This window comes from Sceloporus occidentalis, unplaced genomic scaffold, assembly GCF_023333645.1.
Source record: "Sceloporus occidentalis isolate IW3139 unplaced genomic scaffold, rSceOcc1.0.p SCAF_13, whole genome shotgun sequence".
NCBI classification, from domain to species: domain Eukaryota; kingdom Metazoa; phylum Chordata; class Lepidosauria; order Squamata; family Phrynosomatidae; genus Sceloporus; species Sceloporus occidentalis.
Genome location: NW_028316993.1, coordinates 1,732,795 through 1,757,759, shown reverse-complemented (window position 1 = coordinate 1,757,759; position 24,965 = coordinate 1,732,795). Strand labels below are relative to the sequence as shown.

At 43.3% G+C, this 24,965-nt stretch overlaps 1 protein-coding gene across 2 annotated transcripts; it reads left to right on the top strand.

Moving 5' to 3' along the window:
• Positions 1–122: 122 nt before the first annotated feature.
• Positions 123–24,414, top strand: CLASRP (CLK4 associating serine/arginine rich protein). 2 transcript variants are annotated; one of them, XM_089479458.1, is made up of 22 exons: positions 130–246; positions 3,375–3,481; positions 4,005–4,119; positions 5,015–5,112; positions 5,225–5,326; positions 6,235–6,314; positions 7,600–7,684; positions 8,109–8,254; positions 9,150–9,246; positions 10,539–10,617; positions 10,874–10,947; positions 11,827–11,868; positions 12,472–12,693; positions 13,945–14,199; positions 14,861–15,043; positions 16,177–16,216; positions 21,766–21,826; positions 21,941–21,999; positions 22,781–22,827; positions 22,943–23,025; positions 23,572–23,596; positions 24,229–24,414. In XM_089479458.1, the coding sequence occupies exons 3-22, from the start codon at positions 4,021–4,023 to the stop codon at positions 24,269–24,271; spliced, it is 1,920 nt and encodes a 639-aa protein (XP_089335584.1). In that variant the 5' UTR covers positions 130–246; positions 3,375–3,481; positions 4,005–4,020; the 3' UTR covers positions 24,272–24,414. The 2 variants fall into 2 exon arrangements, 1 of the variants encoding a protein (XP_089335584.1); XR_016271913.1 differs by lacking the exons at positions 22,943–23,025; positions 23,572–23,596; positions 24,229–24,414 and having other exon boundaries at positions 123–246; positions 16,177–16,220; positions 22,781–22,811.
• The last annotated feature ends 551 nt before the right edge of the window (positions 24,415–24,965 follow it).

Here is a 24,965-nt window from a genome sequence, read left to right as displayed (position 1 = left end):
ATTGGTTGGTGCGCGGGCGGTCACGTGGACACCTCGGACCAATAGGATCACACGCACACGTCAGCCCGGGCCTGGCGGTCTCTCTCTCTCTCTCCGCCTCGCGTTCCTAAACTCTATGCTCTGTCCGTCGCTTCCGCTTCCGGTCCAGGGGGCTGCGGCTTGAAGGGAGGAGGGCGAGGCTTGAGCGTCCTCTCAGGCTGCATAGAGGCGGGTCGGTCGCCGAAGGAAGCGGAGGAGGAGAGGAAGGTGAATGGAGGGCGGCAGGAGAGCCGGGGAGGGTGGATCGCCTGAGGATGGCTGGGCATCTGCGTTGAGAGAGAGAGTGTGTGTGTGTCTATCTCTGTGTGTATATATGTATATGTATATGTACGTATATATATATATATATATGTATTAATAGCTCTGTGTATGTTTGTGTATAAAGCTATATTAATACCTCTGTGTGTAAGTATAACTATGTATATAGCTCTGTGGATGTATATGTGTGTGTGTGCGTGTGTGTATATATATATATATATATATATATATATAAAAACACTGTATTAATAGCTCTATGCATGTGTGTGTATATGTCTATATATATATATATGTACATATAATGTATAAATATGTATATAGCTCTGTGTATGTGTGTATATGTATATAAAATATATGTGTGTGTATGTGTATAAATATGTGTATATATATATATATATATATATATATATAATAAACTGTATTAATAGCTCTATGTGTGTGTGTGTGTATATGTAGCTCTATGTGTGTGTATACAGTGTGCCTGTGTCATACGCAGGCGCCTTTGACGCAGCTTTCAGCTTATGCTGAAAGACGCACAACGGGAAAACAGTGGCATGCACCCCATGCACAAGCCCCATTGCTTTTCAATGGGGTTCGAGCATATGTGCGATTTGCCTTACGCAGAGGGGTCCAGAATGGATCCCCACATAAGGCAAGGATGCATTGTATGTGTATATATACTGTATTAATAACCTCTCTCTTTGTGTGTGTGTGTGTGTATATATGATAGTGTATGTATATGTCAGGGTTGGTTGGTTAGTTTAAACCAGGTTGCTACAAACCATGATCGAAATGGTTTCTACAAACCATGATTTAAGTCAAATGACTACAAAAAAGCTACTCTTAAACATTGATTTTTATACACACAGAGAGAGTGATACATAGCTGTGCATATATCAGGGTTGGGTGGTTTAAACCAGGTTGCTGCAAACCATGATTCTAACCTGTTTGGGTTAAACCATGGTTTAAGCCAAGTGGGGATGGGAGAGAAGGAGAGGCGATTCAGACCATGAAGGAGCAGCCGTTCTTAGTTCATTAGAGGAAAAGAAATGAAGGTACGATGGTGGATGGCAGGCAGCCTCCTTTTCCTTCACCTGGGAGCCCAGAGAGGCCATATATATGCTAATGGTTTCAGTTGCCATTTTCCCCTTCCCTTCCATAGTCTGCAGCCATTGCTTGGATTTGACAGCTGCCAAGGATGAGAAAAGACCCCAGAAAGGGACATGCATAATCCACACTTACATGCAGACGTGTCTCTAGCAGGATGATGACTGTTACATGTAATAATCCCACTAATTGTATGTTTCCCTGGTTAACACTGCCATAGTTATTTCTATGCAGTATTACAGTACTCAAAATGTTGTGTTTAACAATGACAGCATTAACTGGCTCTGTTCTGCAAACTCTTTCAAGAGCATTGTTTTGTGGGAAGTGATTTCATTCCCTCCTCTTCCTTCGCTGCTTCTCCAATTCTAGTTCCAGAGTCAATGGTTTACTTTTTTGGACTTCCTTGCGTGGGATGTGATATTTCTGTTCTTATTTCTTCCTCCCTTTCATTAGATACGGCCAAAACACACTGCAGAAGTAATCCAGTTTGAGTCTGAGGCCGCTTTAATTGCCCTGGCTCAGTGCTAGGGAATTCTGGGAACTGTAGTTTTGTGAGACATTGAGCCTTCTCCGTTAGAAAGCTCTAGTACCACAACACACTACAGTTCCCAAAATCCCCTAACACTGAGCCAGGTCAGTTAAAATGGTCTCAAGACAGAATGTTAATGCAGTTTGTTTTGGCCCTTACTCACCCTTTGCTAGGGCCTTTCCATGGCAGCCTGTGGTCCACCTTCTAGTGGGATAGCCATGGTAGTTAATAGCAAAAACCCCTAAAGAGTTCTGTTGCATTTTGGAGGATTTACAAACCTGTAAATAAACCTGGGACAAAGACAATTTCCTTACTTTAAAAGGAGTCTGAACTGGTGATAAGGAAGCCGCGTTCCTTCAGACCTGCAGTTTCATTTTGTCAGCAAAAACCAGAAGGTACCCATGACTCTGTTAATGCTGACTGTGTGTTTCCATGCTCATTTTGCTTGCAGATAGCAAGACGGTTTTTGCAAGCATTCTGGTTCACCTACTGAGCTTACTTAGACAATCCAGTCTAAGCAAAGCTCTAATACAGTAACCTCCCTGTCCCTCCTTGCAGTTTGAGATGAGAAATTCAGCAAGATGGAGACCGAGTACAGATTCTCTCCTGGTAAAAATCCCAGGCAGCCTCATATTTTATGGTGTGAACGTTGGAGATTGTACAGTGCCTTCTTCCGCTGCAGTGGTTCGTTGGTGGAGGACGTTAAGCACATGAATCATCCAGATTAAAAAGAAATGGCTTAAGAATAATCTAAAAATAAAAGATGTGTGATTTCCATGTTGAAAGCTTGCTTGGATAAAAAGGGGCTTGTAGTGCTTTTGAAATAAGGATTTCAAAAAACGAAACGGGGCTCTTCTATGTTTTTGCCATGCTATGCCTCCCTATGGCTTAGATGTGAAAAATGTGGTAGCGGCAGCAATGGACTGGGTTGGCAGTGGTCCGCTTTCTCGGAGAGGGTAGTTGGGGCTCCCCTTTCCCGTTATAGGGAAAGCTAATTGCTGCCTAGCCTATGGCAAATATTTTGAAGGAGGGAGTTCATAGAATAACTCTGCAAAGGTAAGGATTCCTTGTCGTTTTTCCTCCTCTTGGATGAATTAGGTAGGCTAATTTTTTTTAATAAGAGAAGAGCATTCCTTAATTACGTTGGCATATAGAAGCTCCAAAATGATGTTTTTGGATTAATGGGGCATCTGCTTCCATAACAACGCTGATGCTTTCGGATAGGAAAGGATTTTTTGAAACCTAAATGTTGTCCCTCCCTAATTTACAAATACATCTGCACCCAAACATCTGCTTTTACCTTTATAAAAATGTGGTATTATATATATGGTGGCAGAATATTGCCATGTCCAGATCAGGAGGAAGGAGATGCCAGTTGGCCTCCTCACCTTTCAGATTAAAGGTTGTATGCTTAACCCATCCTCATTTCACTTCTTTTTAGGGTACAGCTTTCATGACAAAGCAGAGAAGGTCTTCGATGTCTTCATGGGCTGTGCTTGGTGAAAACAAGATCATTCTTTTTTGAAACCTCCTACGTTTCTGCTCTCAGTGAGTATTGGTTACATGTGCCTGGACTTGCAACTGCTGTTTTGTGTCAAACAGTCATTGGCTTCTCAATGAGTGTCCTTCCCTCCCCAACCATTTTATTTCTGCATGGGTCTCATAATCTTGTTGGAAGAGGGCAAGCACAAAATGCCTTGCACAAGTAGCATCCTCTTAAAACAGTTGATTCTGCTATATCTTTAACTTTGCATGTTTTAAAATTTATATTTGTAATTTGGCTTTCCTGCTGATTTGAGGAAATTATATAGAAACTCATGCAGTAGCCTAGTAGGGTAATGAGGGTACACAAGGGTCTATTAGTTCCTGTGACACAACAGTGTATCCTGGGCACAAGCTTTGATAATGGTTGGTCTCTTTGCTACTCCTTCAGGTAAGTGCTTAGTGAAGTCCCTAACATTGCCAGTAACCAGAGTTCTGTGGGAATGCATTCTCTCTGTGTGGGAGAGAAGTCAGTTTTGACTTTTTCCTCTTGTGCCTATGCGTGTGTTTCTCTTCTGCTCCTGAACAGCTTGGAGAAGGGCAGGATGTGGCACGAAGCCAGAAAGCATGAGCGGAAGCTCCGTGGGATGATGGTGGATTACAAGAAGCGAGCCGAACGTCGACGAGAATATTATGAAAAGATAGTGAGTGCTTTCCTTGTGAACTGTGATCTGGAGAAGAGCTGACAATGTCTTATGCCTGTCTTATGCTAATTGAGGCTTTTTGCTTCAGTGTTTTAACTTTGGTTTCACCCTTGACTCCCCACACAGCCGCAACCAACAGGATGGGAGAGGACTCTGTTTCTTTAACATCAATCAGTCACCCAGAACTCTTTCTGCTTGTCCTAAGAGAAAAAGAAACGTATCTCCCCACCTCATGGGGAAATCTGAAAATGCTATTATCACATTACCATACTGACTTGTAAATAAGGCGACCTGGGATTTTGGGGTCAACGTTTGGACATAAACTTGTAGACTTCAAGTATATATGGTTGCTTAATCTTATCCCATGTCTGGAAAGACTCCTACAGTTTGGCTACCACTACAAGAAAAGTCTTGCCTGGTAGCTCCTATCTACCTCCAGTTGTGGGACTCATAGAAGGGCCATTGCAGATCTTAATTCAGAGGCTGGGTTCTTTGGATAAAAGTGGCATTGTGTATTGGGGATGGCTGTAACGTAAAAGAAAAGAGTGTCAGTGGAAGTCCTTCCATGTAGATGAGCTCATTCCATTGAGGGTGTGACTTTGTAGTTCTCTTCCTTTTTATCTGCCTCTGCCCCCCAATTCTGAGAATGTGGGAGATACTCAGAAGGAGTAGCTTTTGCAATAAACCACTTTACTGGGGCTTAACAGGGGATCGGCGTTGCTATGAATTTGTAGGTTTGTATACAAAAAGGTTCCAAGCATTTCTAGGTAGTGTTGGTGAGGATGTTCTGATACTCTTGAGCGTCACTGCCAAAAAGTGTGGATAATACTGCCTTAGAGAGATCTGTTGTCTGACTTGATATAAAACAGCTGCATCTGTCATACTTCACTTCCAGAAAAAGGATCCAGCCCAATTCTTGCAGGTCCATGGCCGTGCGTGCAAGGTCCATCTAGATTCTGCTGTGGCTCTTGCGGCTGAAAGCCCTGTGAATATGTAAGTAGTTTTCTGCTCTGTGCTGGCAAATTGAAAAACAAGCCTGATAGAAGTGAGGAGGAATTGCATATGTGTGGTATATTCTCACCTCGCTCCTCACTGTTTCTTGCAGGATGCCATGGCAGGGGGATACCAACAACATGATTGACCGCTTTGATGTACGAGCTCACCTGGACTACATCCCCATGTATACTCCTCCACTGCTGAACCCAATGTAAGGTTTTCTTTTATATTTCGATCTTGAGATGTTCAATTTCTGATTTCTTTTGCAAAGTAAAATGATTAACTGGAGGCTGAAAACCAGGAAGTGAGCTTTAACAACTAGGCTTGACTAATGACAAACTCTCCCCCAATATGTATTTTGCCTGGGAGTGATACACTGCTGTGTATTAAATGAAATTGTAGGGTCCATTTTCTTGGGTTAGGTGAGGTCCAAGGTGCCCTGCAGATTTGCACAATCAGTGTCGCTGTCATTAAATTACTGTGCAGGATTACTAGTGTACTTCTGGTGAAATTAGGCTAGTATAATATTGTATAGAGAACCAATGTGGTATAGTGGTTAGAGTCTCAGACTATGACTCTGGAGACCTGGGTTAAATTCCCTGCTTGGCCATGGAAACCCACTGGATGACATTGGGCAAGTCGCACTCTCTCAGCCTCCACTTCGCATAGAGAAATTTCGCCATTGGCGTAGTGAGCACTGTAGTAGATGGACTTGAATCTTTCTTGGCCTGCTTTCTGTGTTCCTTTACATTATGCTTTGGAAAGTAAGGGAAGACTCAGAACAGCTTGTTGAATGAAGAACAACTTTTCACATCTGAAAGGTTTTAAAACTCCCCACAAAAAACTGGGTAAGCAGGTAGACCTAGTCTTAGAAGCTTAGAATTAGAGTTTTTCTGTAAGAGAAAACAGTGGAAAGAATCATGGGTTTGTGGTTGAGGAAGAAGTGGTGGAAAACATGATCACAGAGAAAGAAGAGATGGAAAGACATTTATCTCCTGAATGCTGGAGCTTTGTTTTTGGTAACTTTGTGCATGCTTTTTGGAGAACATTTCATGCCCATGAGTACTAAAAATAAAAACAGGGAGTTTTAAAACTAATTGTCACCCCTTACATTCACAGCTCCCCAGAACAGGAATCTGATGAAAGGAAGTGCAACTATGAAAGGTATAGAGGTTTGGTGCAAAACGACTTTGCTGGCAGTAAGTTCCCATTCATTTTTCTTGTGCTGGTGTAGAGTGCAGAGAGCCTGCTCAGGGAAGAGTGGATCTTCTGGGTTTAGCATGGAAGTTATCTGTCAGGAGTTGCATATGCTTTTGTCCTGCCACAATGTAGTAATAGTGGTTGTAATAATGTAATAGTGATTGTATGTTTTAGGAATGTTTTAAAACTGAGCTGAGGTGCTGAGATAAGTCAGGAAAGAAAGCAAATGCATTCATGGTCATTTGTAAGAAAGCATCTGGCTGTAATGAGAAAGATAAAGGGGTGGTGTGGGAAAGGAAAGAGAAATATATTTATTAATTTTAACAAATAAGAATTAAGCCCACCTGAAGTTTGAATTTTGTGTAATTTAATTATGTGGTTATAACGTTCTGACAATGAACATCACCAGACTGGATCCATCGTTTCTTAATAAAGGCTTCTGAATTTTTACTATTGAGACTGAGTTTCTGAACTTTGATGTCCTGCTGGACTTGACATCATCACTGCACCTTTGGTCAAGCAGGCAAAATTTTTACATCCAAGTCCCCAACTCCCAACCCCACTTTCTTTACCTGTTAACCAGAGGTTAACAGTTCAACTGAATTTGCTCTCTTGTCAGCTTCACAGAGGCAAGCTTGAGGGTAGGAATGTAAGGAGACAGACAGTGTCAGACTGTTCCTGTGATTGGGAGATCATTGCCCTGTGCCTTTTCCCCGGATTAAAAAAATCAAGGAAGGGCTTAGAATTTAATGCCCTCAAATGCTGAAGCAATCGACCCCTTTGGCGGGAATAGGGAATAACCCATGGAAGCAAGACCATATTCAATCCATTTCAAGGTGGGTGGACAAACCAGACAAAATACCATCGAGAGCAACAGTTCCCCAAAAACAGAGTCAGTGTCTGAACTCAGAATTTTCTTTTTTTAAAAAATCTCCCACAATCCTGTGCCAGCATGGCAATTGGCCATGCTGGTTGGAAGAGGTTAGGGTTATGGGAGTAACAGTCAAAAGAAGGTTTTCCCCCAGGATCTGGTCATTATATCAGTAGGAATTGGAATGAAGGTTGGTAAAATGAGTACGCATCTTGTTGGGGGTAATTGGCTTACAGATTGTAAACCACTTAGAGAATGCTGAGTTTACCATGAAGCAGTATAGAAATGTAAATGCTATTGAAGACAACAGTGAGGAGTGGGAGATGTTGCTGTATTTTTCCTTGTAGTTGCTTATATTATGCTAAAACAAGCTTTCAAAGTTCTGACGACTTTTGTCTCCACCTGTTTCATAGTCTCAGAAGAGCAGTGCCTCTATCAGATCTACATCGATGAGCTGTATGGGGGCCTCCAAAAACCAAATGAGGATGAAAAAAAGAAGTGAGTGTTCTGAATGGGGCAGACTTTGGGATCAGTCAAGCAGGACTGAGTGGCCTTGGAAACAGAATGCATGGTCCAAATGGCCAGGGGGACCCATGTTTTTAAAAGAGGAGGAATAGTGGCCATGTCACCTTTGGCTGATGGAAGTTGTATTCGAACCCATCTGGGGGATGAGATTAAAACAATGTGAAAACTGTCCCTAGAACCAATGATCTTTCCTTCTAGATGTTTAGATAGGGCTACAAGAGATGGAAATTTTAAAATCAGTTTCAGTTTGTTTTACCTGGTGGTGGAGATGAAAACCTCAGAAGAGTGAGTCTCTGTCATTTATACAAGCAACTATCCGTCAGATAGGATAGTCTCCTGAAGATACCAACCAGCATGTCATTAATGATTAGTTGTTGTTGTTGTTTTTCTCCACCAGGCTAGCAGAGAAAAAAGCCTCGATTGGTTACACATATGAGGACAGCACAGTGGCTGAGCTTGAGAACCCATCTGAGAAACGACCTGAGGAGGAAGACTCTGAGGAAGATAGCAACACAGATGAGGATGAAGTCATTCCTGATATTGGTACGCCTTCAAGAAACCACTGCTGTCTGGCATTGGGCTTTTATGAAGTCATGGGTGTGACAGCAGATCTTAGTTTGGTGTACCATTTCTGGCTCTATAGTCTGCTGAGTGCAATGCAAAGGATAGGAATGGTGGGCCCTGGAAATGTTCAGGGGGTGGGGAAAGGACATGGCCAGCTTCCTTGGGTTGTGAGCCCTTTCCACCAAGTAAGGAATTACCTGCTGCTCTTGCTGCTGTTTTTTTCTCCCCAGTCATTTTTTTGCCATTCTGATCTGTGATAGCTGTTCTTTTGTCACTGAAGATGCAATTCTGAAGTACACTCCTCTTGAATCCAGTATGGTTTACCTCTGAATAAATACATATAGGATTGCTTGTGAATCTCCTTGGCTAATGGCTCTTCTGTCACTACCACCTTCCTGCTTCCATTTTGTACCTTATTTATACCCATGGTTGCCCTATACTGGCTAGGGTTGATAGAAATCTTATTCTGTCACTCCTGGGAGGCACCAAGTTGCATAATGTTGGTTGATTGGGTGAAATGTGCTGAAAAAATATGGAATAGGAACTTAAATCACACTGCTCCCACAAAGTTGGGTTGTTGGGGGTTTTTTTGCCACTATATTTGCACAGAATGGGAGAATTGCACTTTTATGAGGTGTGATTCTCTTCTAAACCAACCTCCTCTATACCTTTAAGCAGTTTTGCCTTGTACTTCTCAGGAAAAAGTGGAATTGGTTTTGAAATCTGGAAGCGACCTAGAAATACTGATTTTTGCTAGGATGAGTCAATGTGGCAAGTATGTGGTGGTGAAAGAAGATGTTGCCTTGGACCCTCCAGATTTGTTCATCCCTGTTTAGGGATGCTGATCAATTGGTGCCTCTTGTATTACTGGCAGATGTTGAGGTCGACGTAGATGAGTTGAACCAGGAACAAGTAGCTGACCTGAACAAGCAGGCAACCACCTATGGAATGGCCGAGGGAGACTTTGTCCGGTAAGGTGTCTGTGTTGTCAGGGTTGTCAAGCTACTTAAGCTCAGCCTTCTCTTCTGCACCTTGGCACATTTTTGTGGTGAGCAGCTTGGGTGGTAGATTATGTTTCCTAGCATGCAGGCAGGTATTTTTGTGGTTATCAGTTTAACAAAACATGCCTGCAGCTGTCCAAGATAAGAGTGGAAACGCTTGAAAGGTTGACCCACTTTGCCTGCAATAGGAGCTGATCAAAATTATGAACACTTCTATAGAGAAGTGGGTAGTGGAGAGATTTTTTTCCCACCCTCCCTGTTTCAGAATAGTAGATTTTGGGAGTCATCCAATGAAGCTGAATGGTAGGAGATTAGGAAAGACCAAAGAAAGTACTTCACATGGCACATAGTTAGACTGTGGAATTTGCTGGCACAAGATAGAGCAATGGTCACCAATTTAGATGGCTTTGAAAGGGGATTAGTGAAATGCACAGAGGATAAGACTGTCAATGGGTACTAGTCAGGAGGGTTATGTATTATCTCGAGTATCAAGCCGATATGTCTCCGAATACCAGTTACTTGGAAACGCAAATGGGAGTGTGTTGTGGCCATCATAGTCCTGCTTGTAGGCTTCCCAGGCTGATCTAATTGGTCAGTGTGTAGGAACAGCATGCTCAATTAGAGGCTTGCTTTGGTTCGTAATGGCACTTATGCCTTTGTGGTGTCAGTCAAGATGACTAAACAGAACCTCTGTGATGGATAGAATTAGACTGGATATAGGTATGCTTTCTGTATAGGTGTCCCACTGGATTTTTGGATTACAACTCCCATCGGCATGTCCATTGTTCAGTAATGATGGGGAGCTTTTGACCTAGGGCATCTTAGGCAGGGGGCATAGTCTTCCTAGAAGAATTTGGTTGGGGAATCTGGGTACTATTGTAGTGCAAACAAATGCAGCTTTCTAAACTCTACATTTGGCTGGCACAAGAGGTGGACTTGGATGAGTAAGGTGTTTAAGTGAGCAAGCCTTTTTGCACAGAGTTGAAATATTACCACCAGGCAGCCAAGGTAAATATTCTGTGATTGAGACTTTTACATTTGCTCATTCACATGTTAGTTTTGTCTTGCATTGCTACTAACAGCATGGCTAATAGTAAAATTGAAATTATAACTTCAAAAAAATTAAAGACACAACTAAAACTACACCAGTAGAAAGAAACAGCCCCCTTCAACTATGATGAAACTTAAATACCAGAGACCTGTCCTAATAACATTTTACCTGTACCCCTTCCCTTAACCCTTGCTTTCCTTTCCTCTAAAAGGATGTTGCGGAAGGACAAAGAGGAGGCAGAAGCTATTAAACATGCCAAAGCCTTGGAGGAAGAAAAAGCCATGTACTCGGTAAGAAATGTTTGGGGGCTGTGCCATACTCTTTTTCATTTTCGAAGGGTTTATCTCATTTACTCAGTGCATTTATGACTAGCTGTACCAAGAGGCTCCAGTTAGCTTATAGGATTTGGGGAGTGGAGAGATGAGTCTCAGGATCTAGGTGGAATAGTCTCTCTTAGGACTAGGAAGACTCAGGTGAGGAAACTTCTAGGGCCTCTGTGTTAAAATTGTGATCTCTCTTATATCCTTGGTTTGCTTTCTTTTCCAGGGTCGCCGCTCTCGGCGACAGAGGAGGGAATTCCGAGAAAAACGCTTAAAAGGAAGGAAAATCAGTCCTCCGAGGTAAGCCCTTTCATGATATTGGACTCACCTGGCTGTTATTAGGCCAGACGTTTTTTTATTTTCCCTGCTGCAAGAGGAGTTGGGGTGCATCTGAGACTAATCCTTCTCTACTGATGGAGGAGGAGGACATCTTGGAGGACCCCCACTTCCTGGTGGAGCTGCTGGAGACATCTTCCCTTTGTTCTTAGTTATCTTTTCATTAAGAGCTAATAAATTCTGCATGTGCAAAGAAATTGCAATGCCTTGGATTTTCTGGATCAGCTATCTTCAGCAAGTGACCTGCAAGCTGACTTGATTCACCTTCTGCTCTTCTTCATCTCTCTTTTGTGTTTATAGTTCCACACCATCCTCTTCTCACAGTGGATGCCTTGTCTTCCACTGCTGGGTTCTTCATATCCTTATAAGTGCCTGCAGGAACACACAAATAAGGAGTTGTGATGGTTAGGGTTGTGGTATACCAGCCCACCAATACATAGCATTGGTGACTGTGGCTCCTGGCATGATAGAGAAGGCTAAATAGCTAAATCCCATAATCATTTTACTCTTCAATTTCGGTGCCTTAGATGTCAACCTGGTTGTATTTTGCTCAGTATGCCATCAGCTTCTTTATGTGCAATGAGAGGCAGAAGAGTTCAGTAGGATTTTGGAGTGCTTAAGTGGGATTTACATGGTGGTTTCACCTCCCATTCCTTGAAAATCTTGGGGGATTAATGCCTAGAGATGTTTGACTAGAGGCAGTTAGATTAAGAGCACTTAGTACTCCTTGAATTGTACTTATAAGATTGTGTTCACTCATAAGCTTTTGCAATGCTTCCTTGGGATGTCATTCTAGAATTACAGTAATGCCAATTTTGTCCTCATTACCTTCTGTCATTACAGCTATGCTCGGAGAGACAGTCCCACCTACGATCCCTACAAACGGTGAGTGAATATAGCTGTTACTCCTTTGTGTTTCTTTAGACCAATCCTGTGGGGTGGTACAGATTTTCATTGGTATTCAATGAAATATAGGTGCTTGTCAAATGCATATATATGTGTATGTATGCGTTTATGCCCAGGCAAACACCTTTAAAAAAAACACACACACACAAGGACTTCTGATCACTTCCTGTTGCAGAAAAAGTCCTCTTCTGGCCCTAAAAAGGGCCAAGGGAGACAAAAAATTGTGGCAATATGGCCCTTGCATGGCATTTGGGTGCAAAAAATGACTTTTCTTTTTGGGGGGGGCTGCAAGGGGAGTTTAATGTAGCCCCCTAGCCTTCCACAATTTCCTACCTGCTACCTATTCCGATTGTTGCAAAGAATATGCACCGAGGCAGGTATTGGTCTGATCTAGAAAAATACTTATATTCATAAGCAATTAGGTCTTCCCTTCTAGATCACTTAACAACGAAGTTGTAACAGTTGCCAGCTGTTCAGCCTTGCTTTGTAAATTGCAAACATGTCACTGTTTTTTTAATAACCATTAATAGCCATGCTACACTGAAGGCTGACAAGTAGTGATGCTCTTCCTTTGTCCCTCAGCTCACCCTCTGAATCCACGTCGGAGTCCCGTTCTCGCTCTCGCTCGCCTTCCCCGGGTCACGAGGAGAAGATCACTTTCATCACCAGTTTTGGGGGCAGTGATGAGGAAGCAGCAGCCTCTCAAGCTGGAGGAGCCCCCAGGAAGGCCGCCTCCCTTGGCAAGGCACGCTCCGGCCAAGTGCAGCAGGGCAGCGCTGCGGCAGGTCATAGCGCCTCCTCCCGGTCGGTAATTTTCGCGCCTGCCTCGCTTTCCCAAACCTTAAAGCAGAGACCATCCGGGGGTCAAAAGGTTGATTTCTTACTTTTCCGCCATCCTCCCTGAATGCTCAGACCTGACTGTATTGGGGAACTGCACATCCATTGGCCACTGTTGTTGGCCAATCCCCAGCCAACTGGAACTTCCATTGCTGAGTCCGGTTAGGAAAAACCAGGGAAACATGAATTTCCCTTTTCCTGTGGAATTCTGGGAAAGTGAGGGTCTGTGCAGTGTCAAGGTGGGTGGGGTCAACCAGGGAATGGACTGTGCCAATGGAGCCGGCCTGTCTTGCTCATTATCCAATGAAAGCAGCTAGTGTGTAGCTTCATTGTGAAGGAAGCTAGAAGGTCAGAGGACCTGTAAAACTATGTTGAATTTAATGGGCCCTTTCCCCCCATGGCCTGGGATGCTGGTTTACTGCAAGTTGAAATATAAAACTATGTACTGGTCTAATACAAATCCTGCATAGGACAATTGTTATGATATTATTTTGGCTGCCTTTTTAAGACCAAATTGTCACATGGTGTGCTTATGTTGTATAAACCCAAAATATAAAATCACTGATACTGTGGTAAAGCAGACACCACAGCTGTCAAAACGAATAGTGATAAAACAGTCTTTTAAAGATGTCTTCTCTTGTTCTGTTCAAGAGCTTGGAGCAAATAACAGATGCCCTCACAGTTTAGCCATTGTGTAGCTTTTTGGGTGAACCTGTTCCTGTGCTCAGGTTTTTTTTTACTTCTTTAGAACAGGCAACCCTTTTACTTTGGAATAAGCTTTCCTTGGTAATTGAGCAGATTTTTTTTAAATGTGCATTCTCCTAAAGGAATTTGGTCTGCTCAAGTATTGAATAAATGTGATTCACTTGGTCCTGGACTGAAGCAATTAGCAGTGAGATCTTGCCATAAACCAGTGCCCCTCTTGCCTTCTGCGCTGGACTGTGTCTGACATTGGCCTTCCTGCCTCCACTTTGGGGCTTGATGAAGACTGAAGATGGAGGGGGGGATGTGAATGGGACTTATCTGAGTTCCCTGAAACTCCACAGCTGTGGCTGCTAACTTAGAAACCCTTCCCTACCTACGGAACCATCAGTTGGGCTGGGTCTTGGCCACCTTGGGATATCCTTATGTGTGTTCTCAGCCCCCTTTCCCCTGTACTTTCTAGACATTGTGGCCTCTGTGTGAATAGCCAACATTGTGTCTTTCCTCTTTTTGCAGACGACGCTCCACCTCGTCTTCATCCTCCACGTCATCGACCTCTTCGTCTTCTAGCTCACGGTCCAGTTCACGGTCCCACCGGGCCAGTGGGTACCACAGAGCCAGCCGTTATGGCCACTCACGCAGCCACAGGTACTCCCGTTCCCGTAGCAGGACCAGGCGGTACTCAGCAGGAGGCTCGCGGGATGGCCACCGTCACTCCAGGTCACATTCAACAGAAAGGGGCTGGCGATATGGCTCCCGCCGGAGGTCTAGGTAAGTGGACTGGATGGAATTAATACTCATTATTTGTTGCCTGACTGAAAAATTGGTTACTCAATATCTTGGAGACCTGGATAGAAGGAATAACAGAGTTGAGAATTTTTATGCCTAGTTTTGCCCAGTAATCATACATCCTGATCTGTTTTGGATTATTATTTTGAGTAGGAATGCACATGAATTTTTTGTATGAAAACCGCATTTTTCTGGATAACTCCACATTTTTGTGTAATATTCGCTCCAGTTTCCAGGAAAACACTTTTTTTTTAACCAATTGGCATTTTTTGCACAAATACCATTTTTTTTTTAAAAAACATGGTTTCTGCAAAAGAGCACATTTGCAAAAGTAACATCAATGTTGCACAAAAAGTGTTTTTGGAAACACTGAGTTTCTTTGTGCAAAAAACACCCACATATATTTTCTGCACAGAATGATTGTCTGAAACACTTTTGAGGCTACAAGTACAAGGCAAAAACTGAGCAGACCTGCTGTTTCTTCCCATAGCAGGGAGAAAATGGCAAAATTATTGCTCCTTGCATATAAGAGCTAAATAGTTGAAGATGACAGTGGAGGTTTTAGTTGTAAAGCAGTCATCCTGATTCTTGCTATGGGGGCATCAGTGGAAGTAAATTGACATAAAAAGGCACTCTTTCTCAGGAGCCATTCCCGGTCTGGAGAACGTTATCGGTGGAGCAGTGGCAGAGGAGGGAGGCACTGGAGCAGCAGCCGCAGCAGTCGGAGCGATAGCGAATTGCGAAGCCGTAGTCGGTCAGCATCTCCAGCGAGAGAGAAACAGCTGAGGCCTGCGGCTTCCCCTGCTGTAGGGGAAAAACTGAAAAAGTGAGCTTGTGATGGATACCTCCTCTGTTGTTCCACTGCTTTTATAATGAAGTGGACCCCTCTTCCATTCCAGAGTGGTAGAGAATTGTGGATTGTAGAGAGCTGGACCTCTACCACCAGTTTTTGGAGTATTTGGCTGTGTCCACAGTGGCAAGAATACTCTTATGAGCAGCCTGGAGTATTCTTACCCAGGAGCATCCTCCTGTTACTTGAACCAGTGGTGGTACATCTGCTTGTAAGGTTTCTCCTTTCTGAGGCTGAACACAAGGTGTCCACCCTTGGACACATGGCTGGTCATCTTGTTCTGACCTCAGAGGGTTTGACTTAAAGCATTGATGAGCGATACAGTGGGATATTTATTATAAACAATCCCCTACTATCCCTCTGGAAGAATTGGAGGAAAAGGTATTTTAAAAAAAACTACTTCAAGAGGGTATACAGCGGCTTTGGTGCTGATTTGGTGCTGGACAAACTGCATTGGAACTTGGGAATGGGCCCTGCGTTATCAGGACTCCTTGATGTGAGGAAAGGAGGAGGCTGTAGTATTTGGCTTGTGTGAACACCTCCCTTGTCATGGCCAAACACTGACAGTTGTCCAGTGATGGGAAGAAGTTAACCTGCATTGGCTAACTTGTATATTTTTTGCATCCACTTTGCACTTTGAGGTTGGAAAAAGAGAGGAGGGGGTGGGTTTGACTCTTTCTCTGTCACAGTTCTCATTGCTATTTAGTGGGTAGATGGGTCATGATGGGGCACTTTGGTTTTCTTTGTTTGCTTCTGCACTATATAACCCTTGGGAGCCTGTCTTCTGTCGGCCTTGGCAGGCAGTACAGCTTTCTCAGTATGTCCAGTAAAAGGGATTTGATTTGATTGCCAGCTGAGGGATAAGTCTGGATAGAAATTATCTGGGGACTCATTTCTGCCATTGGCTGTAAGCGGTGCTGGACTCTGAGTGAAAGGACTGGGGTACTTCTCTGCTCTAGACCATTGCTTCATCATTTACCATTGCAGTCAATGTGTGTCAGTGTCTGCTTCTTGGAGAGGCCTGGAACTATACCCAGTTCTGTCATTAGGCAGGCATCTGCTTTGCTGTTAGTGTTTTATTGTGACTTTTCTTCCCTCTTTCTTTCCAGGGCTGAAACTCCTGGTGGTAAAGAGACAGGAGCTGCCAAAGTCAGTAAGAATTTAAACCTCACCTTTTAATTCCCATCTGTGCAGAAAAAGACTCGGGGGAGCAATAGTGATGCATAAAAGAGTGTTTTTGTTTTTAGAGTTTGGATGACTGTACTTGCTTACTTCAGATGAAGGATGGAAATATAGTCAGGCTGCTGATGGAACCACCTGCTGATGGTTCTTCTAAACTTGAAAACCACCTTTAAATCTGGTCTTTACATGGTATTGGGGGATTGGATTTCAAGAGAAAACAGTGTTAATGTTGGGCTGTAACTGCAGGATTGCTAAAGGGTGGTGGCGTTTTGTACATTGGAAGAAATTTCTCTTAAGCAAGCCTAAAACCCAAGGCAAAAGTTGCTCATTTAGATCTTTTCTGATATAATTCTTTACTAATTTTCTCCTTAGGAATTAATTTTAACAAAGTTCTTGCTGCTGTGAAAATTTTGCCCCCAGATGGCTGAAAGTGCCCTCTGGGAGTTTGAGGAGATGTTTTCACCTCCCCTTTCAAGACCATATTAAGCCCAGGAAAGACCTTTTTGAACAATAGGGGGGTTTTCTGGTCACTTCCTTTTGTTAAGAGGGCCCTGAAAGCATAGTGAAATTGCCTCTAAAAATATTGGGAGGCATTTGACTACAAAAAAATGGAGTTTAAAAAAACAATTGGCATGGGATGTAGCACTCCAAGGACTCATGGAGGTATCACACAGCCCTCTCTCTCGCAGACTCCCACTCTTGCTTTGATCAGAGGTGGTGAGCATTTGAATGTGGGATTTTCCACATGAAAACCATGGGCTTTGCCACACTTGTGGCCTTACTCAGGAGTGAACTGTTGTGAAAAAGCCTCTAAAGCATTCTTGTGGAAGAGATGAGTGGTGTCATTTTCTGCTCTTGATACCAACCTGTGCTGTTGTAAGGGCTTGCCCATCAGTGAATTCATCTCTATCACTTCATTCAGTAGTTATCAAGAAGATTTCTTCTAAAAACAATTCACTACTTCCAGCAAATCCAATAAGAACCACTGTGCCTGACTAAAAACCATCCTTGAAAAGGAAGATTTTAGCCATCTTCCAGACAGGCCGTCCAGAGGCAGGGGGAGATTCCAAACCATGGGTGCAGTCTGTGAAAAGGCTCACTGCCTAAACATATTTTGAGAGATACTGAGACACGTAGGAGGGTTCATATAGAAGAAAGTAGTTATTTGGCTCTGCTTGTGCCCAGGCTTAAAAGGCAATCGCCAGAAGTTTAAATCAAGTCAGTTGGAAAAGTATTAGAAGCCCTTGGAATTATCTGAATAAGAATGTATGGTGTTTTCACTATTTGCAGCCTCCTGAACAGTTTGGCTGCTATGTTCTAGCCCAGTAGTAGTTTCTGACCACTTTCCCAAGACTCCCCTATGTAGAGTGCGTTGCTCCACTCTGACTCTTTGCATGTGCCCTCATGGCTCTAGGACCAGGTTAAACTGACAAGTTAAACTGTGCAGTTCTGAGCCATAGTCAACTCCTGGTTAGCCAGTGTCAAAGCCATGTCCTGGAAATAGCATGCCTGTTTTCTCATGGGGAGTTTGATCCTGTTTTGTACTTAATGAGCTTTTATTCCCAATTCAGCTCTACTGACCATGGGTTCATCTCTCTTGCCTGGATAAAGGTTCCTATTGGTTTACTCACACCCCCAGACCATTGCTGCCTTGGAACTGCACGGCTTTTCTGGAATGAAGCAATAGTTGGGGGATTTTCTTATATTAATGACATGGACTGCAAATCCCCAAATATCTTCTCCGAGTGAATTGCTTGGGAGAAAGAGAGAACTTGGTGGGATATCATAGGCCAGTGGCCATGTTGCTGGACAAAAAGCTTCAATGCCACCTTCTTGAAGCTTATCTGGGAAAGGACATCATGCCTCTAAGTCTCAGTCTAGCAAGCTGTTCCATAGGAATAGTATGTACCAACAGCCACTGAGAAGTCCTGCAGAACCAACAGGGACATGTTGTCCCTGCCATGAGTCATCCACTAAGTCTGTTCAGTCCTACACAGTATCTATATGGAGAACACTTGGCTGTTCTAATGCAGTGGCTTTGATTTTCCATAAGTTGTCCTGGAGTAATGATTCCCTTACCTCTTATTTCAGTATCCAAGGGAGGGATTGAAAGAGATAAGATCAAGAGATTGTAACAAAACATTCTGTAAGCAGGACTGTTTCCTTACTTTAAATCTTTGGGTGGGAATTGTCTGTAGGAGAGAAGTGAAACACCATGGAATTCCTTGACTGAATTCTGATGAGAGTTGCAATGTCAGAACCACAACTCTTAAATATCATTTTTGGGATTTTGGATTACTAACAGTTCTCTTTTTGTGAACAAGGGAACCCTCACAGGTCTTAGCTATAGTTCAAACCATGACACAGCTGCAGGGTGTTTGGAGTTGTGCTGTGTTTCTGGTTACCTGCATTTGCTACAAATGTAGAGTTGGCCTGCTTGCTTCTGTGAAGTCTAGCAGAACTTTTCTTTTTTGTATTTGTTCAAGTCTAAAAACCATAACAGGCTCATGTAAGGTTAAAAAAATAATCAGCAAACAGTAAACAGGAACAGTGAGTGCAATCAAAACCACAGATTCATGATCTACAGCGATCACTTTATCCAAGTAAACGCTGTGCACGGAGGTGTTTCCAAAACACTGACTTGCTTTGGCCAGGGCTAATGCAGAAGTAGCCAATTTCCAGCGGATCTTGTCAGATTGCCAGTAAAAGCGAGCAGCTTTTTTGGTGAGTTGGGCTGAAAGCGTTCAGTTCTTCAACGACTCAGGGTGGAAAAATATTACACCTCGCCATTTTAGGACATCAGAACAAACAGTCCAACAAATCCACACTTCTCTCGTTCTCTCTACAAATATATCACAACCCACTCTGAGACAATCTTCTCCAGATTGGTGCCTTGCAGATCCATTGGACCATAGCTCCCATCATCCTAGCAGCATTGCCAGTGGACATGCTGGATAAACTGGTGGCAGCTGTTACCCAACAGACCTGGAGGGCACTGAGTTTAGGAGGGTTGTTTCAAGGCAGATCACTTAACTTACTAACTCATTTCATTTACATTACACTTTTCTCCCAGGTCTGGGAGTCAAGTGGTTCATGATATGAGTAAAAAAAGATATAACTGAAAGCACGTTATTATATCATGGCCATGATCCTGTATGGCTTATTTTAGTGTCGAAGTGCTGCATGCAGAGCATCTGTTGACTCACAACCTCCCTTGACTGTCTGTTGAGCCACTGCAGCCCTCTGGCCAGCTATTTTGTGGCTGATGGAAAGGAGGAATTGAAGTGTCTGGCTATGTCTCTGTAGACAGATGCAAAATTATTGCATCATCTACTGAGACCTCCAGAAGACTCTGGCTCTTCTGGATGATGTAAGCATTCTGTGTCTGCCTATGAGGACATAGCTATATGAGTCTCTGATGCACTCCCCGTTCTTCCTCAGCCACAGATTGGCTGTAGTGGGACTGCAGTGGCTAAATGGTAAGTCTAGGGAACAGTTGGATAATTGCAAAAGGTGGAAGGAATCATAGAGTTGGAAGAGACCACAAGGGCCATCCAGTCCAATCCCCTGCCGTGCAGGAAATCCAAATCAAAGCATCCCCGACAGATGGCCATCCAGCCTCTGCTTAAAGATCTCCAGGGAGGGAGACTCCACTACACTCCGAGGGAGTTTGTTCCACTGTGGAACAGCCCTTACTGTCAGGAAGTTCCTCCTAATGTTGAGGTGGAATCTCTTTTCCTGCAGCTTACATCCATTGCTCCGGTCCTGTTCTCTGGAGCAGCAGAAAACAAGCTTGCTCCCTCCTCAATATGACATCCCTTCAAATATTTAAACAGGGCTATCATATCACCTCTTAAGTACCAACTTCTGCAGAAACCAAAAGGAAAAAAAAAAAGACATACACAGGCATAATGTGAACTTACGCCTGTGTGTACTGCTATCAGGATGTCTGCCTTTTTCTCTTAACTTTCCTTCTTCAGATCCTGTTCATTTAAATTGGGATTGCCCAGACACTTAGGCCTCTTAATGGTTAGATATATTTTGAGGTACTTTGCTACATGCCCCAGCTTTACTCTAGAAAAATAGGGGCAGTTGGACAGAAGGATTTCCATCATTTGAAAGCCCACATCCCGGAAAGTGTTAGCAGAAAGAGCCTGGAAAAGTTCCTTTTAAAAGAAAATAAGGCTTCCAGACTCCCACAGCCAGCAAGGCTTGTGGTTTGAAAAAGGAACTTTTCCAAGTTATAGGTTCATTCTAAGGCCATCTTTGCAGCTGTTTATCTTGACATGGGCTCTTGGTCAGGAGCGGATATCTCATTTGACACTGAGCAAAGGCAGAAAATGTATGGTGAGTCAGAGGGCTGGAGAAATATTCCAAGTTTCTAAGGTTAAAGCATCAAGAGTTTTGGAATCCTGCCCTGATTGAGTCTGAAAATGCCTCGAATTCTTCAGTGAAGCACAGATGTTTAGAAGCTGATGAAACCAAGCGCCTGAGATGTTTCCAGACCTCGCTTAGGCCTGTTTTAAGTGCATCTTTGGTACATGTTTTCACAAGCATATTTTGTGTTCCCTGTGGAGGTTTTCATTTCAGGCGTTCAGAAGAGAGTCTGACCTGATAATGTCTGACATTCTCTTAATTTCTTTTGTATCTGGTTTTTTTAGCTCCATTTCAGCAATCATGACTACCAGAACCTTAAAATAAAATATTGAGATTCCCAATGGAATCAGCACTTGTGTGTACAAAAAACCTTCATGAGGATTAATCCAGCTCCATAGCTAAACTGAAGAGTTACTAGTTGGAGATTTTTATTGGTCACCTTGCTTGCAATATGATCATTTTTGGAACTGGGGGAAGGAGACATCGTGGCTTGACAGAGGGAAAGTGAACTTTATAAAAAATGGTTGTCTGGTGGAGATGATTTTATTCTAGGCAAGAAGCTACTTATCAAACTGGTTCCATATGGAAGGCTGGAGTGGTCTTCAGATGTTTGGGTTATTTGCCTCTCCTTCATACCAAGGCTGCTCAATGCTCAACCTGGTTTGACACTGCTTGGCTTTGCTGCCAAGTTCTTGTTCTCTCATCAGCCTTCCATGCAAGCCTCCTTTAGAAAACAAAACAAAACACCTGCCACTGAAATAAGGGCTTGGTTGTGATTATTACAGGCAAAAGAACCATAGACCCCAATGGATTCCTCATTAATTGTAGGCATCAAGAAGGTAGACTTCATGACTGAAGGGGTGACTGACCCCTTTGAGGAAAGATGTGGCTCCTGAGCCTTCTGGAACTTGAAACCTTCTGGATTCCTTCTGGCATGGGGAGGCTTGTTTAGGTGGTAGCAACCTTGCTGTCCTCCCTTCCAGTGTTGGATCAATATGTATATGAGTCATCTCATTTGTGTGTTTTGTCTTTCTCAAGGCCTGATTTCCTTCACACGCACCTGGCCACATCCCAGTTTGATGAGATCCAGCCAAGAGGCAGAATTTCTTAACATTGTTCTGTTTCCCTTCTGCTTATAGCCAAAACTGACCCCACAAGAGAAACTGAAGCTGCGCATGCAAAAGGCACTTAACAGGCAGTGTAAGCATCCTTGGGGTGGTGGGGAAAGAGGGATTCAGAGCAAGGGTCTCCTTTTTCCTTCTCCCTTTCTGTGTTCTGTCACACTTGGTTCATCTCACCGCTCTGCCTCTTCAGTTAAAGCAGATAAAAAAGCCGCCCAGGAGAAGATGATGCAGCAGGAACATGAGAGACAGGTAACTGGCAGGGATGGAATTCTGCAGTTGGAAAGGTGTATTCTGCAAGTACAGTGAGCTCTTAGTATCCGTTGAGGTTTGGCGAATATCCTATATGGATATGAAAATCCATGAAATGCTAAAGTCCTATTATGTAACATGAGGCAGTAAAATGGTGTCTCTTACATAAAATGGCAAAATCAAATTAAACTTGAATCTGTGGATATGGAGAGCCGACTTTATAATAAACTGGCATGCAGCTGGAATGCAAATTGCAGTGGCTAGTAATGGGAGACCAAGGGAGTGAGCGGTTGGGCAACTGAAGCAAGAATTAGACAGTCTGGTCTGGTTGTGTTTGTACTTTCTTCTCTCTTGGTGACCTATTGGAGACGTTATGTCTCATTATGATGAAAATACAATGTGAAGTAGGCACATGAAGCATATGTGGGGCTGTGCTTGGATCGTGATCATGTTTCCTGCAGTGATCAATCAGATACCTTTGAGAAGCCCACAAGCAGGATATGAGTGCAAGTGTCCACTGAGGACCAGGAACTGAAAGATCTTCTAGCCTCTGCTGTTTTATTGATGAAAATATATTATTACCAAGCAATCTGCAGTCCAGGAATTCAGATCTGCGTAATTTTATTTGCAGAACTGCTACATTCTCACTGCAGAATGTACTCTTGCTGCAGAATGCTAAGCTTTTTGCTTCAAACTGGGAATAACTGGTCATTGTTGGTATTTCCTGTCATGTTTGGCAGTTGTCCTTCTGCTGACCAGTGCACCTTTTCCTCTCTTCCAGGAGCGAGAAGATGAGTTGCGTGCCATGGCTCGGAAGATCCGGATGAAGTAATGCCTCTTGTGGTTTTCTTCTACCCTCGACGTCGAGTGGTGGGAAATGCAGCGAGGGGGGGAATGAGCCAGTGGTCATCTTTTGCTGACCTGCAATCTTTTCTCTTTACAGAGAGCGCGAGCGTCGGGAGAAGGAGCGGGAGGAATGGGAACGACAGTACAGCCGCCAGAGCCGCTCTCCTTCCCCACGTTACAGTGAGTGCCTAGTGCCGAGAAAGGGTATTGTGTGGTGTACAGAGCATAGGAGAAATAGTGGTGGCAGCAATCCCGCACAGGCAGAACTGTGATAATCTCACCCTTTCCCTCTTGCAGGACTCACTGTCCTTCTGGAGGGGCCTCTCTTCCAGTAGAGATGGAGTTCAGAAAACCTTCTCGCTGTGTCTTTGTAGGGAGAGGGTTGCATGCAGGCTTCAGGCCAAATAATTCCATGATCTCTAACCTCCCCACCAGCCAGCCCAAATACTGTACCTCCAGTTCCCTCTGCAACCCCTCTCAAAATGGCATCAGGAAGTGATAATGGCTCACTTACTGTTGCTATTTGGAGAGAAATTGCAGAGAGAAATAAAGGTATTTGGGATAGTACAGATCAAGTGAGGGGAGTCTTTTTGCATAGTGTTCAGCATGAGTGTGGGGGATGTCTGTGTGTTTTGGGTGCAAAATAGGCAGATATGAATTGGATGGGATGTACTCTGGAGATGGATTTTAAAGTTTTTAAAATACGTTCCCCCATTTGTCTTGCAGGTCGAGAATATAGCTCTTCAAGGAGGTAAAAATGCTTTTTAAAAATCCATTCAATTTGTCTGAAGCAGGTAGGCCTAGCAGACCTGTTACCAAATAACTGTTCTGCATCAGAGAAGTGTGGATGGATGTTCTCAGTTGACTTTCTTTTGAGTCAGTTGAGGTATTAAGCCAGCCTATTCTTTCTGGGAGTTACGGGAATTGCACCTCTACAGCACATTTGAGAAGGATAAGGTTGGCGAAGTTTCCATTAAGCACTGTTTCCCAGTGCAGATGCTGCTAAAGAAACCTCTAGTGAGATAGAAGAGGAAGAGGAAATGGGCAGGCTGGGTGAGATAGATGAGGAAAGGGTTTTTGGGTGGGCAGGCTTAAAAAGTTCTCTAAATTGTTCTTTTCAAAAGCTTATTTGTCAGAGGTTTCAATAACTGAGATACACCTGTAGTAGGGGTATTCCCCATTTTTATCCTAACAACCTTACAAGTTACTGTAGATGCAAAAGAAGACATTGCCTGTGGCTACACTTGAGGCATGGTCACTCAGTAGTGTCTTGCTACATTGCAGGGCTTTTCTAAGTGCTTATTAACTAAGGAACTGCTTAAGTGTGATAGAAAAATGCAGCCATTTCTCTTGTAATTTGACCTGTCCTTCCGCCCTTTCTAGGCATTCACGGTCCCGATCTCGGAGCCCTCACTATCGTCACTAGGGGTCATTCCTGGTGCATTGTTGTGTTGGCAACCCTCTTCCCATTTCATCTGGCCCCTTGTAACCATGCTGTGTAATAATGCTGTATATTGCTGGTTTTGATTTTAGGTTGTCAAAAAAATAAAATAAAAAAACCTTAAAAAAAGCACCCCCAAAGTGGCCTTCTGACTGTGTGTACTCACAATATTATCTTTCCAAAAACCCATTAGCATGGACTTTTAAGCGCAAATGTGTCTTCCTGTTCTCTCAAGGCTGTGTGGAATTATTTTGGGGGGAAAGGTAAGGTGGAGAGAGACTTTTGCAATGACTTACGATGTGCAAGTGAAGACAGAACGCTTTCTTCTTCACTTGTACTGTGAGAAGTCTGTGTTTCATGCCTCTTGCTATTGATGGTTTTTACTGTGTAGTGGAAGATTTTTCTGTCACATTTTGTGTGTGTGACAGAAGATTGCTATGAAAGTATAAAAGAATAAATGTCATGGTCATCCCTATAAAACCGATAGAAGGCAGATCAAAGAATGAAAAACGCCCCATGGCCCATCTTTAACATAAATAATTTGCTGCCATAAAACAACCAGTACTTTGGATAGTTTCTTGAGAAATTTATGGGAGAGTAGCTTGAAAGTGATCATTGACAACTGGATACAGTCTTTCTGGCCAGGGAGATTTCCTTGCATGGAATTATAAGACTTGTG

What these genes read in the sequence shown, in the direction of transcription:
- CLASRP (XM_089479458.1), top strand. Translation starts at nt 4,021, where the DNA reads ATGTGGCACGAAGCCAGAAAGCATGAGCGGAAGCTCCGTGGGATGATG. An exon ending in AATGAGGATGAAAAAAAGAA is followed by an intron (nt 7,685 to 8,108) that starts GTGAGTGTTCTG and finishes TTTCTCCACCAG; the next exon opens with GCTAGCAGAGAAAAAAGCCT. An exon ending in GAATATAGCTCTTCAAGGAG is followed by an intron (nt 23,597 to 24,228) that starts GTAAAAATGCTT and finishes CGCCCTTTCTAG; the next exon opens with GCATTCACGGTCCCGATCTC.